At 39.0% G+C, this 16,820-nt stretch overlaps 1 protein-coding gene and 1 long non-coding RNA gene across 3 annotated transcripts in view; one reads left to right on the forward strand and one right to left on the reverse strand.

Annotated features, from left to right (window-relative positions):
* Positions 1–16,114, reverse strand: part of TEX10 (testis expressed 10) — a 50,850-nt gene extending 34,736 nt beyond the window's left edge. Inside the window, exons 1-5 of one of the 2 annotated variants that reach the window (XM_054502118.2) lie at positions 15,809–16,114; positions 12,245–12,433; positions 9,750–10,462; positions 9,132–9,375; positions 3,392–3,504 (exon numbers count right to left, since the gene is read on the reverse strand). In XM_054502118.2, coding sequence (XP_054358093.1) covers positions 3,392–3,504; positions 9,132–9,375; positions 9,750–10,462; positions 12,245–12,424 — 1,250 coding nt within the window. In that variant the 5' untranslated portion in view covers positions 12,425–12,433; positions 15,809–16,114. The remainder of the gene's footprint in view (positions 1–3,391; positions 3,505–9,131; positions 9,376–9,749; positions 10,463–12,244; positions 12,434–15,808) is intronic. The other variant, XM_054502119.2, reaches the window with a different exon arrangement.
* Positions 16,103–16,820, forward strand: part of LOC134737919 (uncharacterized) — a 35,595-nt gene continuing 34,877 nt past the window's right edge. Inside the window, exon 1 of the long non-coding RNA XR_010123348.1 lies at positions 16,103–16,619. This is a non-coding gene — a long non-coding RNA (uncharacterized LOC134737919). The remainder of the gene's footprint in view (positions 16,620–16,820) is intronic.

The raw sequence follows: 16,820 nt of genomic DNA on the forward strand, positions 1-16,820 counted from the left end.
TTACTTAACAGTAGCCTGTAGGCTCCCCAAAAATCAATCATGAGGGGGGGAATCTTTTGAAAAGTAGGTCACACTGGCAATCCATCTTTGCCGAAAATCCCTCAATTTCATCATCTCAACCTCCTCATAAAGTTAATTCCTTTTCTTTTTTTCCCATTTATATCTCAGCACGCTGTCACTTCCATCAGGGCAGCCTTCTAAGATGGTCCGCCCCTCGTGAAAGATCAGGACCAACTCCTTGTTACATACTCCTGTATTAACCTAAGCTCTTCCTTCACTATATTTATCACAGTCAGTCACTGATTAAAGAATCAAGTGAAATAAATGTCTTTTTCATTAGACCATACTCCATGAGAGCTGGTACTCTACCTATTTCCTTTACCATGAAATGCTCAGCAACTAGTACAATAAGTGCCTTGCACACAAGAGTCCAATAAATTTCTTGAATGATGATATGCTGATACATTCTTCAATAATTTATTTACAATGATGTCTACTAAATCCTAAACATCTAAACCACAATTTAATCACATTTTGATGAAAATTATATATGGAATGCCTTATCCGAAAAAATACACATACGTATAATTCTCCATCAATACTTCAAGAGTTCATGGATTTTCTGAAGCTTACCTATGAATCCCAGAAGAAAAACTCTAATAAGAAAATTGTATGGGGGAAAAAGTCTAACATCTTGCTCAATAAAGTGTCTCTTTGATTCTGTCCCCTCAACTCCAGAAGCTCCCTAAAACAGTTCTGATTGTTTTGGCAAAAGTCTTCAATGCCAAAAGGATCTGAAAGATGAACTCCTGAGTCAAGAAACGGCTTCCACATCAAGCCCAGTGAAGAGCAGAAATCAGACTGGACCCAGATCCATGCTCTCCATCCATTTCCTAATCCTGTAGCTTTCTTGTATGCTATCTCCTCTAGTTACAAGTCTCATCCCTTGCATTTCTGCCTCCTGAAACCATATCCACGTGCATACCCAGTTCAAATACTACTCTTCAATTTAGCTTTGTCTGTTTAACCTAATATGCAGTTATCTGTCTCTTCCTATGAATTCCTATAGCCCTTAGTTGTATAGTTCTAATGATACTTTTATACTGCTTTGTGTTACATATGTAAATTTACACATGTAAATGTTAGTTACAGAGCTACTGTTTCTCAGCTTCAAAGTCGCCCTCTATACTCTGCTTTGTGACCCTGGGGTTGGGACTCTGAGACCCACATTTTTTCCTTTGTAGATGGCTTATTAGGCTCTGCCAATAAAGCGGTGGTACAAAGGGCCTAGAAAGCTTTAAGAGGAAGACGGGACACTCTTCTGTTTGCTTGCTAGTTTTGTTTTTGTTTCCTATTGCTGCCAGTGTCGATCAGCAGCTCTTCTTCAGGTCATTTGCAGTTCATTATAGCAGCCATAGCAGACTCCAGTTTGTAGTTTTTCTGACACAGAACCAGAATCATCATGCCTCTAAGAAACGTCAGCACCAGCCAGCCAGCACCCCCTTTTCAGAGTACTGGGCCCCAGCCCTATGCGGTTCTTGCTCTCAGCTCAAGATATCAGTACCTGCCTGAGGAGCATACCCTTCTGAGAGGTTAGAGTTTTGGCTCCCTTCCTCCAAGCTTCTTCCCTTCTTTGTTCTCCCAGTTCTACGGTAGTATCTGCTTCCTGCAGTTGGTACCTCCATACCTAACTTCCTTTGTATACCTAGTTAACAATTATTTACATTAAATTCTCTTGTTAAAAAATCATTGTCGGCCAGGCACGGTAGCTCACACCTGTAATCCCAGCACTTTGGGAGGCCAAGGTAGCGGGTCACGAGATAAGGAGTTTGAGACCATCCTGGCTAATATGGTGAAAGAAACCCCGTCTCTACTAAAAATACAAAAATTAGCCAGGCGTGGTGGCGCATGCCTATAATCCCAGCTACTCAGGAGGCTGAAGCAGGAGAATCACTTGAACCTGGGAGATGGAGGTTGCAGTGAGCCAAGATTACGCCATTGCACTCCAGCCTGGGCAACAGAGTGAGACTCTGTCTCAAAAAAAAAAAAAAAAAAGAATCACTGTCGCAGTTTCTGTCTCATGACTGGACCTGACACATTCTTTTATGATTTAGAATATAATTGCTTAAGGCTGGATACAGTGGTTCATGCCTATAATTACAGCACTTTGGGAGGCTGAGGTGGGCAGATGACTTGAGGTCAGGAGTTCAAGACCAGCCTGGCCAATATGGTGAAACCCTGTCTCTACTACAAATACAAAAATTAATCAGGCATGGTGGTGAATACTTGTAATCCCAGCTATTTGGGAGGCTGAGGCAGCAGGATCACTTGAACCCGGGAGGCAGAGGTTGCAGTAAGCTGAGATGGTGCCACAGCCTGGGAAACAGAGTGAGACTCCATCTCAAAAAAAAATATATATATATATATTTATTTATAGATACATATTTATATATATTTTATATATATATTTATATATTATATATTTTTATATATTTATATTTATATATATATTTATAAAACTGCTTAGGAGGGCAAGGTACAAGGCTTAAAAAATCTGATCCTCTCTATCACAATACTTTGTTCTACCTTGTTCACAGTAAGCAACCAAAACAAATATTTAGTGCATGAATGAAAAACTCTTATGCCTGAAATAGCTGTATTGCTTCCAAGCATATTCTCTGAACCCTGCTCAAAAAACCTCAATGATTCTCTAGCTAATGTATTCCCTTTGATAAAAGAGCCTTTGACAGATTTTAAGATCCCTTGCAAATGTATGCTCATTTACGGGAACTACAGTATTAGTATTGTAGCTTGTACCTGCTTGTCAAATTTTATTACATAACTTGTTCTCACATTTATCTGCTCTTACTTCAGGTAGACATTTTAAATAATTTCTAGGCTTACTTTTTTTTTTTTTTAACCTTCACCTTCTAATCAATTACCTTTTATTTCTGATTTTTCTCCAATTACCCTCCTTCCTTCAGGATACTGATATTAGTTTCATTGCCAGGTTCCTCATGTATAAATAAGAGCAAAACTAGATGATCATCAAGATATTCTCTTGCTTAAGAGGTTCAATAATCACACAGTGCCTCACCCAAATAAACCATACACCTTGGCAATTTTTATTAAATTCGTATTTACATAAGCTGATACATTCATCTAGCACAAAAAAACCATTTTACAGACTAAAAAATAAAAATAAAAAACTGTTAATCCCAAGGTTCAAACCCACTTGTCCAAAAATCAGCCATATTACTACTTTTATTTTCACAAAATCTAGATATAAATACACAGCAGTGTAGAAAGTTCCATATTAAGGTTAATTATTTCCTGATAATTTCAGGTTAAACAGCTTTTCAAGGTTAGATAGTGAAAAGAATCATAATACCTTTTATTTGGCTCTTTCCTTTTGTGCTTGGTTATTTCTCTTAAGGCATACGGAAAACGACTCATAAAATGGTGTTTGAAATCAATAAGGTAGTTCTTTCGAAGCCATGACTCCTATTGAAATAGCAAAGATTAGAAAAATCTACAAGAAAAAATGTAAAATAACCAATAAAACTTGAAGAGAATTGACAACTTGTCAAATAAATGTGCCATCATAATTCACTTTCTACCAGTAATATAATATGTAAATAAATTTTAAAATCAGAATTAACTGTTAAAGCACCCACTTTTCATCTATAGATCCTTTTGGTGCTTCATAACTACTTTTACTTGCATTCTGTCTGCTGCTTAAGAGAGAAAAAGTGAAAGTATCTGAGACTTAAGAAAATTCTGAATTTGGACCACTAATGCAATGTTTATGAAATATACAAGAAAGTCTTTCTCCCTGATGTTCTATCTACACCATAACTCTATTCTCCAGCAATTCCATTATTTAACAATTTCACAAAGCAGTGCATTTACTTAAAATGCTTCAGTAGTATTGGTGAATTTATCATTTCCCTCCTATGGAAACACTGTCTTTCTAATTCCAAATTAGAATATTCTTTATTTCCTCTTATCGAAGGTAACCAACCATCCCATTTTGTCAGAGACTGAGAAGTTTCCTAGATGTGCGACTTGAGGTGCTAAAACAGCTGGTCACCCTACAGCTCAATTTGTTTTTTTTGTTTTTTTTTTTTTCGAGACGAAGTCTCACTCTGTCGCCCAGGCTGGAGTACAGTGGCACTATCTCAGCTCACTGCAACCTCTGCCTCCCAGACTCAAGCGATTCTCATGCCTCAATCTCCTGAGTAGCTGGGATTACAGGTGCCCACCACCACGCTCGGCTAATTTTTATATTTTTAGTAGAGCTGGGTTTCACCACGTTGACCCGGCTGGTCTTCAACTGCTGACCTCAAGTGATCCACCTACCTCAGCCTGCCAAAGTGCTGGGATTACAGGCGTGAGCCACTGCGCCCGGCCTTAAAGCTCAATTATTGTTCCTCCTTAGTATCTTTACTGGGTTCTCTTCTTCCTGACTTCTAAATGTTTGGATCTGCCCAGTAATAATACTTGAATCATTTCTGCCTGAGCTCCAGATTTTATATACAACTATATACTTGACACTTCCTCTTCAACTTCTGACAAGCATCTTAAAACTTAACATGAATAAAACCAAATTCTCCCTGCCAAATGACCTTCTTTCTCATTTGGGCGATGTAACACTGGCATCATCCTTGACTCCTCTTTCCTTCATTATACATACCAGCAGTCTGGCTGGCTTTACCTGGATCCAGCTACTTCTCATCATTTCAACCACTAGACACCCGGCCACCATCATCTTTTATTTGGATTACTGCAACAGCCTCCTAACCAGTCTGCCTGTTTCTCCTCTTATCCTCCAAAAGTCAATCCCCCACACAGCAGCCAGGGTGATCTTTTAAAACATAAATCGTGTTTCAAAATAATACAGGAAGGGGGAAAGGAAATGAAATGTATATACATGTAGGACAGGACGGGTCATCCAAGAGATGATGGTTGCTAGAGTTAGACTGTGAGCACCTGGGAGTTCACTAGTGTTCTATTTTTATAAATTCAGCATATTAAAGTTAAATAAATATAATGCAGATCATGCCACTCCTCTGCTCAAGACCCTTCAGTGGTCTTTTCGCCACACTCAGGTTAAAATCCAAACTCCTTACCAGGGACCACAGAGTCCCACATGATCTGACTATCACTCTTCTTCGCCCCCATCTTCTACCATTCTCCCAGTACCTCATTTGCACAGGCCTTCCTGCCATTCTTCAAATATACAAAGGCTGTTCTCACCTCAAAGCCTTTGTACTTGCATTTGACAACCTATCTAAAATAGCTCCCCCTCACTCTTCCTGCCCATGCTCTTTATACCCTATTTTACTTTCATCTTTCTTCCTAGTACTGACATTATATATTTGTTTACTGTCTATAGATCCCACCAGAAGGTACATACCATGAGGGCAAGCACCTTATCAACCATGTTTATCTCTGCAGCTCCAGAGTCTAGAATAGTACTATTCAAAAGACCTTTCTGTAATGATCAAACTGTTCTATATCTATCTGCACTGTCCAATCTAGTAACCACTACCCACATGTAGCTGTTGAGCACTTGAAATGTGGCTAGGGTTACTGAGGAATTGAATTTTAAATTTTAATTAATTTAAGTAGCCATTATTTATTGATGCCCAATAAAGCTTTGAATAAATGCCTTATAAAGCATGACTGCATTAGTGTTTGGTTACAAACTCTAACCCTCACAGCAAAAGGATAAAAGCAATGAGACACACACGTAGAGAAAAAGTAGCAAGTCAAGCATTAAATGCAAAGCTAAGACACAATTTTTATAACATAATACTGACCCTGACACTACTAATACAGTACCCTAAAAACCACAGTAAATCAAAAAGCTAATGTTAAACTGTAATTTCATTTTAAAAACTAGCTATATCGGCCAGGCGCGTTGGCTCATGCCTGTAATCCCAGCACTTTGGGAGGCTGAGACAGGTAGATCACAAGGTCAGGAGACCGAGACCATCCTGGCTGACACGGTGAAACCCCGTCTCTACTAAAAATACAAAAAAAATTAGCCGGGCATAGTGGCAGGTGCCTGTAGTCCCAGCTACTTGGGAGGCTAAGGCAGGAGAATGGCGTGAACTCGGGAGGTGGAGCTTGCAGTGAGCCAAGATCGCGCCACTGCACTCCAGCCTGGGTGACTGAGTGAGACTCCGTCTCCAAAAATAAAAAATAAAAATAAATAAAAACTAGCTATATCAAGGATATAGCTAGCTAACTATTAAGGATATGTACAGTAGTTCAACATGTGCACAAAATGTTAGAAATTGCTGCAACTAGATGGGGGTAGGCAAGTGCTTATTGTATTCCTTCTGAAGGTCTGACTTTTTTTTAAATAAAAAAGATAAGTAAGGGAATGCAAAAAAAAAAAAAAAAAAAGAAAAGAAAAATAGTGCCAAGGTAATCAAATGTAAAACAACAATCTTTTCAACAAATAGTGCTGGACTAAATGGCTGTTTATATGAACAGAAAAAAAAAAGATACACACAGTAGTTCAGAAATAAACAACTTCAGTTGATTATTACAGAATCTGACTATTCAACCACTGCATGTAAGACTTAATGTACCCTGAGACTTCTTTTCAAAGCAAGGATCAAAGCTTCAAATTACTAAAAACTTTAAAAAAAAAAAAAAAAAAAACTACTTGAATACAAGCGAAATTTCTCGACTTTGTTGTAAATACTAGCAAACTAAATGCATTAAGCTGCAGCACCAACATGTAAAAGCAAACAGTCAGTAGTCCTAAGACTATATCTAACCGAGACACGAATTACCAATAGAAAAATCTATACAATTCCTGAGAGAAAAGAGTTACAATTCAGCTTGCGGTGTGTGATCTGACATTAATGCCAAGCAATGCTATTTGGTTCCTCCTAAAGATTAGGCTGTGGCCAGGCAAAGAGGCTCATGCCTGTAATCTCAACACTTTGGGAGGCCAAGGTGCAAGGACCATTTAAGGCCAGAAGTTCAAGACCAGAACGTGCATTTTAATGTCATTTTGTATAGAATGCTACTAACAATCTATAATTTTGTATAGATTGTACCAACGATGTACATTTTTATACTCTGTCTCTAAGATAATGGTTCCTTTTTAAAAAAATAAATAAATAAATAATGGTTCTTATCAAGTTATTACAAATCTGCCAAGGTGAATTAGAGAATTCTACCAGTGGATGTTTTTAAATATTATTCCTATCTGAATTTATTTATTTCAGTTTTATACAGTATCTCAATTTGTATTCTGATTTTCAACAGTCTGCAGTCTTTTAAACTTACCATTCTATGTTAATGAGCTGCTAATAAGCCTAGTCATGTTATAATAGCACAAAATAGTTCTAAAGCATACTATTTTAAATATCCATAAAATTAAAGCAGTATTTAGATCCTTTGTTAGTGTTATCCAGATAAGATCACCCAAAACTAGCATAATTAATAAATTTTCAGATTTTGAATTTTGGTGCTACTAGTCTATCTAAATACAAATGCTACTAACAAAGCAGTAACAAAAGTTTACTAGTGCTTATATGTAATCAAACACCAAAGAAGCTTGGAATTTTTACTTCTTGGCTCTCTAAAAATGAAAAAACTAGGCCAGGCGTGGTGGCTCATGCCTGTAACCCAACACTTTGGGAGGCCGAGGCGGGCAGATCACCTGAGGTCAGGAGTTCGAAACCAGCCTGCCCAACATGGTAAAACCCCATCTCTACTAAAAATACAAAAAATTAGCCAGGCATGGTGGCAGGCACCTGTAATCCTAGCTACTCGGGAGGCTGAGGCAGGAGAATTGCTTGAACCCAGGAGGTGGAGGTCTCAGTGAGCCAAGATCGTGCCACTGTACTCCAGCCTGGGCGACAAGAGCAAAACTCCATCTCAAAAATAAAAAGAAAGAAAAGAAAAAAACTAGCACTCAAAGTCCATGTTGAATATTACTTTTTCTTTTTTATAGGACATCTTAAGGACTTTAGCCTTACTTTTATTTTCTATCTGAACCTTTCAAATGATCATAGATCAAGACTGTAAGTAATATATACTTTTTTAAAAGGAGCTATATACATTCTTACTGTCTCTAGCCCACATCACAAATTAACTGCCATATGAGAAACAAGCTTTGCTTTCTCAAAATCTTACATTACAGCCCTATTATTAATTTTTTGCCAATGTATGCAATGAATCATAAAACAGTCTCAAAACTGTAATCAATAAAATGCCATCTTATTTGAAAAAGCAATTGACAAAACATCCCTACAGATGATGGGTTAACAGCAATAGAACATGCTCTTAAAATATACACCTTACTACAACTCTATAATGCTTTTCAAGACTATCAAATACTACTTAATTTATCCCGTCTTATGCAGCATACTGACTCATTCTAAACTTCAACTTGAAATAAAAAGAATAAAACAAAAACAAGAAAACTACCTTCTCAGTTTTATATAAACTTGAAGGATTCACACCTGCCTTATCAAAAGTCCTTACAGCAATCTTCTGAAAACCAGATGCTTCTAGCTTTGAAGTCTTGCTTCTGCAGCGACCCTTTTTAAGTGTGTTACCATATTAATTTAGCACCAACTTAATCTTGCAGCTTGTTCCTCCTTGGTTGCACAGGAAAAGTGTAGCATACACTATGCACTACATTCACTATAGCACAACACTTAAAACAATTCAAGTCTGATTATGAGCTCTTCAGTTTTGTCCATTTCTACTAAACCTGGCAACGTGGAATAAATTGAAAGAGACTACTTAATAAGCAACTTTTTAAACCTTGTAAGAGACCTTCAAAAACTAGAATGTTCCTACACAATCAATCTGCCATAAACAATACACTGTAACACTACTATGAATTACAGCTAGTAAAAAACCAATGGAATCAAGCATGAGTTACGCATTTCACTTAAAAATATATATATATTCACAGATAATAACTTCAGAAAACTAATTTGTAGTTTTGTGCAAAACAAACAAGTTTATAGTTAAACCCAGGGTACTTTTTAGAAAAATACATAACCAATTAGTAGTAATGAGCTGATTTCAAATCTTGCCATTTATGATAAAAGGCAATACTAAGAAAATAAAGAACCATTAGTTCTCACCAATTTATGGGTTTCATCCTGTTGTTTAGAGAGTTTCCACAGAAGGGAAATAATATTAAGAACTTGCTGCATAACCTGTAGAGGTTCTCGTTCTATACCATTCCCAACAGGAGTAGCTAGTTGTGGAGGTACAGCTTCAACCCAGCACTCAATTAGCAATGGAATTATTATCTCAATAAATCCTTTCAGGTTTTCAGTAGATGACAGGCCTTCATCCACACCACTCAATCCTCCAACCAGATACCTAATAAGGGTAAGAAAGAAAAAAATTAAGTGATTAAAAAATGTTTATTATCCCTTGTTAATTTAAATCTTAAAGTACTAGTAAAATGAAGCACCATGAACTGATAATTACATCAATCAAAACTAGTAAGAAAAATGAAATTCTAAGATGACAAAGCCAAAAGATATTATCGTTTTATTTCTCAAAGGCTTTGCTATAAATTAATAAATTAACATACAAATAACTCTTCCCATCAGTAAATAAAATCAAATCATGAGTAACTATATGAAAACTATGAAAGACAACTGCATGTCTTCCCACCAACAGTCATCAATGGTCAGCAGTTATAATTCAATACAGGAAAACTGTGTGGACATAACTGAAATCCTTCTTACCGTAGCCTGAACTGTGAACTGACATTTGGCTGTGAACCCCCATTTTCATAAACCTGGATGTGTTGCTGGTCGTTGGCATGTTCCTTCCAGTTGATAAAAATGGAGTTGCTAGTGGCATGGGGATTTTCTTTCTGTTCCTGAAGTCCTTCACTTTCTCTCAACCTACTGGATCCATCTGCCAAGGCCTGAAGGAATTTACTGAGTCTCACTAAGACTTTCAGCCTCCATTGCTGAGAAGTGAGTCTCCGATTAGGATTTACAGAAAGTATCCAGGACTGGGATCTGTCTCTATTTATCAGTCCTTTGGACAGCTGCTGATGAGAAATAAGTTCTACAAAATTCTTAAGCAATATGCTGCTACGGCCAGTAATTAGAGCTGGGTACTGTTCCAGCAGAATGTCCAAAACTTTTAAAGAGTCCTCCTGAATTCCTTCAGTAATGTGAGTCATGGCACTAGAGAGATGGGCACTTACCAAAGGAAAAAATGGAGACATTTGTTCAGCTCGTATTTTGGGGGCCAGGAATTGAAGAAGTTGAACTGCTGCTAATCGTACATTAGCATCTTTATCTGTAAACACAGCAGTCACTTCACTTAATATGTTTGAAAGGTGTGCATCAATTATAAATGGGTATTGAGACAAAAGGTCTTTAAGTCCAAGAAGAGCACTTTGTTTAACCCCAGCATTGTAGTGATGCATCTGTGACAGCAAATCCTATAAATAAAGATACGAATTTTAGATGTATACTTATATACATGTATCATTTTCAAATAAACATGCTAACTAACACTACCCTAGTAAACTGACACTCCTTGGGGAAACTGCTTCAGTAAGTACTTTTTAAACGTTATTTAGCTTTTGTTAGGATCAGAAACAGAAAAATACTTCCAGCTTAATAAAAACATTGCATAATTTTCAGTTGGAATTTTCTCTCTTTACATTAACCTACATGCAGGCTTAGGCACTCTATGATATAAAGTGACAGCAATCACACCATCATTTATTGAAAACCTACTATGTACCAAACATCACGGAAGGTGTGTATATATATACTCTTGACAGGGCCTTTCTGCCTGTTTTAAATGGGCTTTCACAGAGTGTGTTTTATTCAGCGTATACTACTTGACAATTTTATCTGTGGAATAATTTATGTAACCTTTGGGAAAAAAACTTGAAATAACTCTTTAGTATTATTTAAACTTCAGAGCTTAAAAAGCAAAACTCGAAAAATGTATATCTTCACAAAGACCTACACACAAATATTCGTAACAGCATTATTCATAAGAGCCAAAAACCAGAAACAAACTAAATGTTCATCAACTGCTGAGTGATCAACAAAATGTGACCTAATCATGCAATGAAATACAATTCGACAATACAAAGGAATGCACTACTGTTCTGATATATGCTACAAGCTACATACAACCTGGAGGAACCTCCAAAACACTGTGCTAAGTAAAAGGCCAGTAACAAAAGGCCATTTATTATATGATTTCATTTATATGCACTTTCCAGAATAAGCAAATCTATAGATATCAGAGGTAGATTAGTGATTGCCTAGGGCTGGAAGAAATGAGAAGTGATTCCTAATGGGTACAAGTTTTCTTCTTGGAGTGATAAAAACGTTCTAAAATTAGATTAAGGTGACAGTAGCGTAATTCTGTAAATATACCAAAACCAATGAATTGTATACTTTAAATGAGAGATTTTAATTATGTGTAAATTATGTCTCCATAAAGCTGTTAAGATTCTTAAGCAACACTTCTAGAACTTCAATTGATTTCAAGTATTTACTACAAACCTATAATAAACTATGTGCTGTATGGGTTCAAAAATGAATGACAGGATTGTATCTTAATTAGCTAGAAAACTGTTAATCAAAAATTTGACACATCAAAAACATGTAAGAATTATTTCCAGATACAGCCAGGTGCCGTGGCTCACGCCTACAATCCCAGCACCTCAGAAGGCCTTGGCTGGAGGATTGCTTGCATCCAAGAGTTTGAGACCAGCCTGGGCAACATATTGCAACCTTGCCTCTACAAAAAAATAAATTAGCCAGGCATGGTGATGCTCGCCTGTAGCCCCAGCTACTCGGGAGGCTGAAGTAGGAGGATCACTTGAGCCCAGAAGGTCGTGGCTGCAGTGAGCCATGATAGCACTCCATTGTGCTCAATATGGTGTAAGAGTGAGACCTGTCTCAAAAAAAAAAAAAAAAAAATTAAATCATCAAATAAATATACCAGGGAGAAACAACTGTGCATTTAGTTTAGCAAACTAAATGCCCATTTAGTTTAGCAAACGTTTCTGGAGGAAGTGGAAAGACACAGCTGCATGAGAGATCTTTTGGTAAAAGATAAACTCCAAACATCAATAAACCCTATGACCCTAGGCAAACTATTTACTCTAAGAGTTCAGACAAATTTTCACAAAATATAACATTCTACATGATTCCAAAGAAAATCTTATTTTGTCAAAACAAGATTTATGATTTACCTTTATGTTAAGTTTTCTATTGTTTGTTGGAAGTGTTCCATCCTCTTTGAGTTGCTCAGGCAGATGTATAGTCTTTGTTTTAAAGTTTGTAGGAGTAGCATTTTGTAACTTGGGCTTCTTTTTACCAACTTTCAATTTTACTTTTTGAAAATCATCTTGGCGTTTTCTTTTTTTAGTCATTCTCGACTACTATAATGAAAAGAATTAATTAAAAGCAATGGATAGAGACAAGAATAAATGATAAAAGAAGAAAAAAAGCACTTTCCAACATATACTACTCTAACATTTATTTCAATCGTAATCAAGAATCTGATTATGCTGAAAGATCAAAATATTAAAAAACTCAGTTTAGTGATAAAATACTGTAACAAGGCAACAGTCTTGCCACGGTTTTGCAAAGCTTTTTTGGGTCACAGAACCTTTTGTCAAGCTATGTGCTAAAGGGAAACCTTCTGAAATGTGTTTTTTTTCTTTTCCTTTGTTCGAGTGTAGGAGAGCAGCACAGACTTCCTAGAGATATAACTTGTATCTGCTTGTGTGCTCCTGGTCTTTGTAAAAGCCTCGGAGGAACTTCTCTAGCAATACCAAACAAAGTTGGAAAACCAATGTTATTCTTTAATGCAGCCTATAACGGTTAGAAAAAGATTTATGAACCTAAGCTGAGCATTTGAAAAATGGGTAATATTCAAATACACAGCAAGGAGAATAATAGGCCTTTCAAGAGCAAGGAAAACAAGGTAAAGATCAGGTGTAGGGGATAAACCTAGCATAGCAAAAGTGAATACACTTCAGACTAAACAGAAAACAGTATTCCCCCTTGGTCCCCAAAAAGGATAAAAAGCAGCATAAAAAGAAATATAATTTAATAGGGGGATAAGGAACAAAGACCAGCTAAGCCACTATTATAATAAATAACTCACGCATAACACCATGCCATCTTGTACTTCCTCCCCCTCTATACCACATTCCAAACCTTGTACTTACACATGAAATCTTTGATCTGTGTCTCTTACCCATTTCCAGGCCACTATTTTCAAGAAGTCCTTTATTTCTACCATTCAATACCTTCCCCACTGGTACTCTTGCCTACTATCTAGTGTCTACTCTCTAGTCCACTGGCCCTTTACAAGAGAGGTCTCTCTAAACACAGATCTCATGACCAAGACTCAAGAGCTCTCAGTTGTTCTATTCCTCATACACAGTAAAACCTCCTTAGCAGGACATATGAGGTCCTTCCTAATGTGGCCCCAACCATCCTCTCCAGCTTTATCTTCCCACAAGCTAACCTCTATCTAAAACAATAGCCTCTTCTACCTGGAACCAGCTAAATTCTTCTTGAAGCCTTTTCCACACCCGAGAACAATACTGTACACCACTTGAATAGGGTAAGTACCTCTGGAATATATAAAACTTCTGCTAATCTCCTGGTTTATCATAATTATCCTGTGCCTGGCCATAAAAAGTGACAATGCTACACATGAGGGTATAAAAAAATGGATAAAACGAAAGTTTCCGTTATTACAATATTAATAAAATGGCCAGTGCAATACTGAACAGCTCAAGTTCAAGGAATTCAGAAACCAATCAGCTATGACAATATATCCAAATTCACTTAATTACAGGGTTATTAGATCGCTATGAGGTAGGATTTCCCACAGGTTAAGAACCAATTCTACAACCAGATTGATTAGGCTTTTATCCAAACTCTGACGCTTTCCAGCTGTACACTGTCCCAATTTCTATCTACGAAATAGGGATAATCATACACAATTGTAAAACAATCAGAACTGTGCCTGGTACATGGTAAATACATATGCTCAAAGCATGAACATGTGCCTGTCCCTCAAGTCTCAGGATCAGTACATACCAAGCCCGGTACTAGATGCATTGTGTACCTCAGTATACAATCTGCACAGAACCATGCGAGGTAGGTGGTACTAAACCCATTTTAACAATGTACCTCAGAAAAGTTTGGAAGTCACGCCTTTATCAAGAAGTTGAAGAGGGATTCATTCACAGAACTGAGCTCTGCAAAACCACCTTTAACATACCAGAATTAACCTGAAGACTGGAAGTCTTCGTGGCAAAACAGTTTGGCTTATTTCATTTGTCCCTATTCCCAAATTTTCATCTCACCCACACCTCTAGTTACCTTAGTCTTAAAAAAAAAAACAAAAAAACTGGGGGTCGGTGGGTGGGTGGGAAGGAACAAGGCCTAAAAAAAAGGCCATGATACTCACCTGGCCTCTTTTAATACAAAAAATGGTTTTCATTAATTAAGCAAGCACACTTTGTGAGCTTTTTCTACAGTTTTATTACTAGCTAGTGTACCAGACACGAAAGTAAATGGTACAGGACATTCAGAAAAATTAACTCCTTTCCTCCCCTACTCCTGTGGGTTCTATTTAGCCATTAACCACCTGATGGATCTTCAACAGTCTACTGTCAACTTTATGCCGTATTATCTATCGCTTTGTATTAGTCACATTAATGCTTTCTGTTAGGAAAATTAAGAAGGCTGATTGACCTTCCTTGACTTTTCAAACCTAGTAATATTATTACGGGATACAAAGCATTTTTATGCGCAGAACTCTCAAAGTTCTACTAGTAATTGACTTTAACTTATAACAAAGATTTTCATAACACAGCAAATCAAAAAGTCCCACTAAGCCACTTTTACAGTAGCCGGTTTTTAGCAAAAGGTAGGATCGCCAGTCTCAGAGGAGGAGCTCACATCACTAGTCCTTAGGTTTGCGATCCCCAATAGTTTCAAAGCTGAATGTCACACATTCCTACTGTAGGTCTTTTCTGCTAATTCCAACAAAAGGCAGATCCTAGAGTTTTCAGGATTTCAATCGAACTAAATTCCAACTATAAATAGTTTGCCTGCCACCTTCTTACCCTTCCTCATTTCCACCTTCTTTTCCAAAAAAAAAAAAATCAGAGAGAACGATCGTACTGCACTCGGCCTTTGATAATTTCCTCCCCAAACCCTTAAATTCATGACTTCCTCCAAACTCCACTGAGGGGCCAACCAGAGGCGACAGACTTCCCAAAAAGCAAATGGCCCAGGCAGGGGCGACCCCAGAAAACTGGTGGTCCCCTTCCGCTCGCTTAACTCTCCCGCCTGGGCGACCAGCGGACGGACAGGGGACGCCAGCTCATCCCCACTCCGTATTCGGTCCTGCATCCATCCCAGAGGTGAACACACCGTGGGTTTTAGGAAACCATCGTTCCTCCTACTCCAAGGGACGCCGGCCAGGACCAGAGTCGGGGAAGTGGGGCCCGATTCACACACTCCGGCCTAAAACTCTCTCGGACCCGAAACCGGGCGAACCCGCCCAGTCACCTGAAGCTCCGCAAACGCCCTAGGGGGTCCCGCCCCCGCAGTGCCGGCCGCACACACTGGCCCAGCTAGGAGGGACGCCTCGGCCCAGACTCGGGGGACGCACATCGTCCACGGCCGACCCTGCCCGCTTGGGCCGCGGATCGGGGGGCGACGGCCCCACCACGCTCAGTCCCGCGCCCCGGGAGGACCCGGCCCGACGGGCTACGGCCGCTCACCTGAGGACCCGGCCGCGGCCGGGACGCGGAGCCCGAGGGGAAAAGCGAGAGAGCAGAAGCCCACGGGGCAACAGCGTGTGCCGCCGGCCTCAGGCTCTAGCTCCCGGAGCGTGTTTTCAAATAGCTTCGACCTCACGCGGCCGAGTCTCCTTCCGCCGCCCGGAAATCAGGGCCCCTCCCCCTCCCTGCTGTGCTCACGTGATCGCAGCCCGCAGCCGCGCGCAACCGGGGAGGCGGGAGCGGGAGCAGTAGGCCCCGCCCACAGAGGAGGGTACCGCGCCGGAAGCCCCCTGCTCTGTGGGAACCGGAGGGAGGACGGCGCAAGGTCCCCGGACAAAGCGTGGCGCATAATTCCAGCCCATAATTTGATGGGCAGGCAACTTAGGGGATGTGGGCCTGGTTATAGCTGAGCATGCCTTTTCTCTTCCTCCCAGACCACAGTTCTTCAGACCTGGAGCCACTTTCAGAGAAGAGTATAAGTTGCACTGAATTGAAAAAGGGAAAAGTTTAGGACTGCAGAAGATGGAATTCCTGGGGACGTTAAACTGGGCTAAGATGAAGCAGATAAGATTTCCTTAATTAGAGCAAGACACACCTAGTATCTAGAGGCTGGAAGTCTTGGTCAAGGATTCTCCCTAACATCTCAGTTTCTCAGCAGTAACATTCCTGCTACTAAAATGAAGTGAGAAATTAATTTCTGAAGTTAAGTAAAGAAATAAACTAAAATTCCTAGAAAAGAGATAAGAAGAATGAGCCTTTGAAAAATGTCTTCACAAAGACTGGCATGATGGCGTGGAAGAAAGAGCCCCAGGTAAGGACTTCCAGACCTTGATTCAAATTTGTCTCTACACCTCACCAGATATAAGACTTAGTAAAGCTGGCGAAGATATTGACCCTCATTATATTGGGTGGGAATTCAAAGGAATGATGTCTAAATCCAGGGAGACCCAAGCACTGGAACTAAAACCATGCCTGTTCCATAATCGGAGATAAAGAGGCAGCGCTAGAAACC

Source organism: Pongo pygmaeus, chromosome 13, assembly GCF_028885625.2.
Source record: "Pongo pygmaeus isolate AG05252 chromosome 13, NHGRI_mPonPyg2-v2.0_pri, whole genome shotgun sequence".
NCBI lineage: Eukaryota > Metazoa > Chordata > Mammalia > Primates > Hominidae > Pongo > Pongo pygmaeus.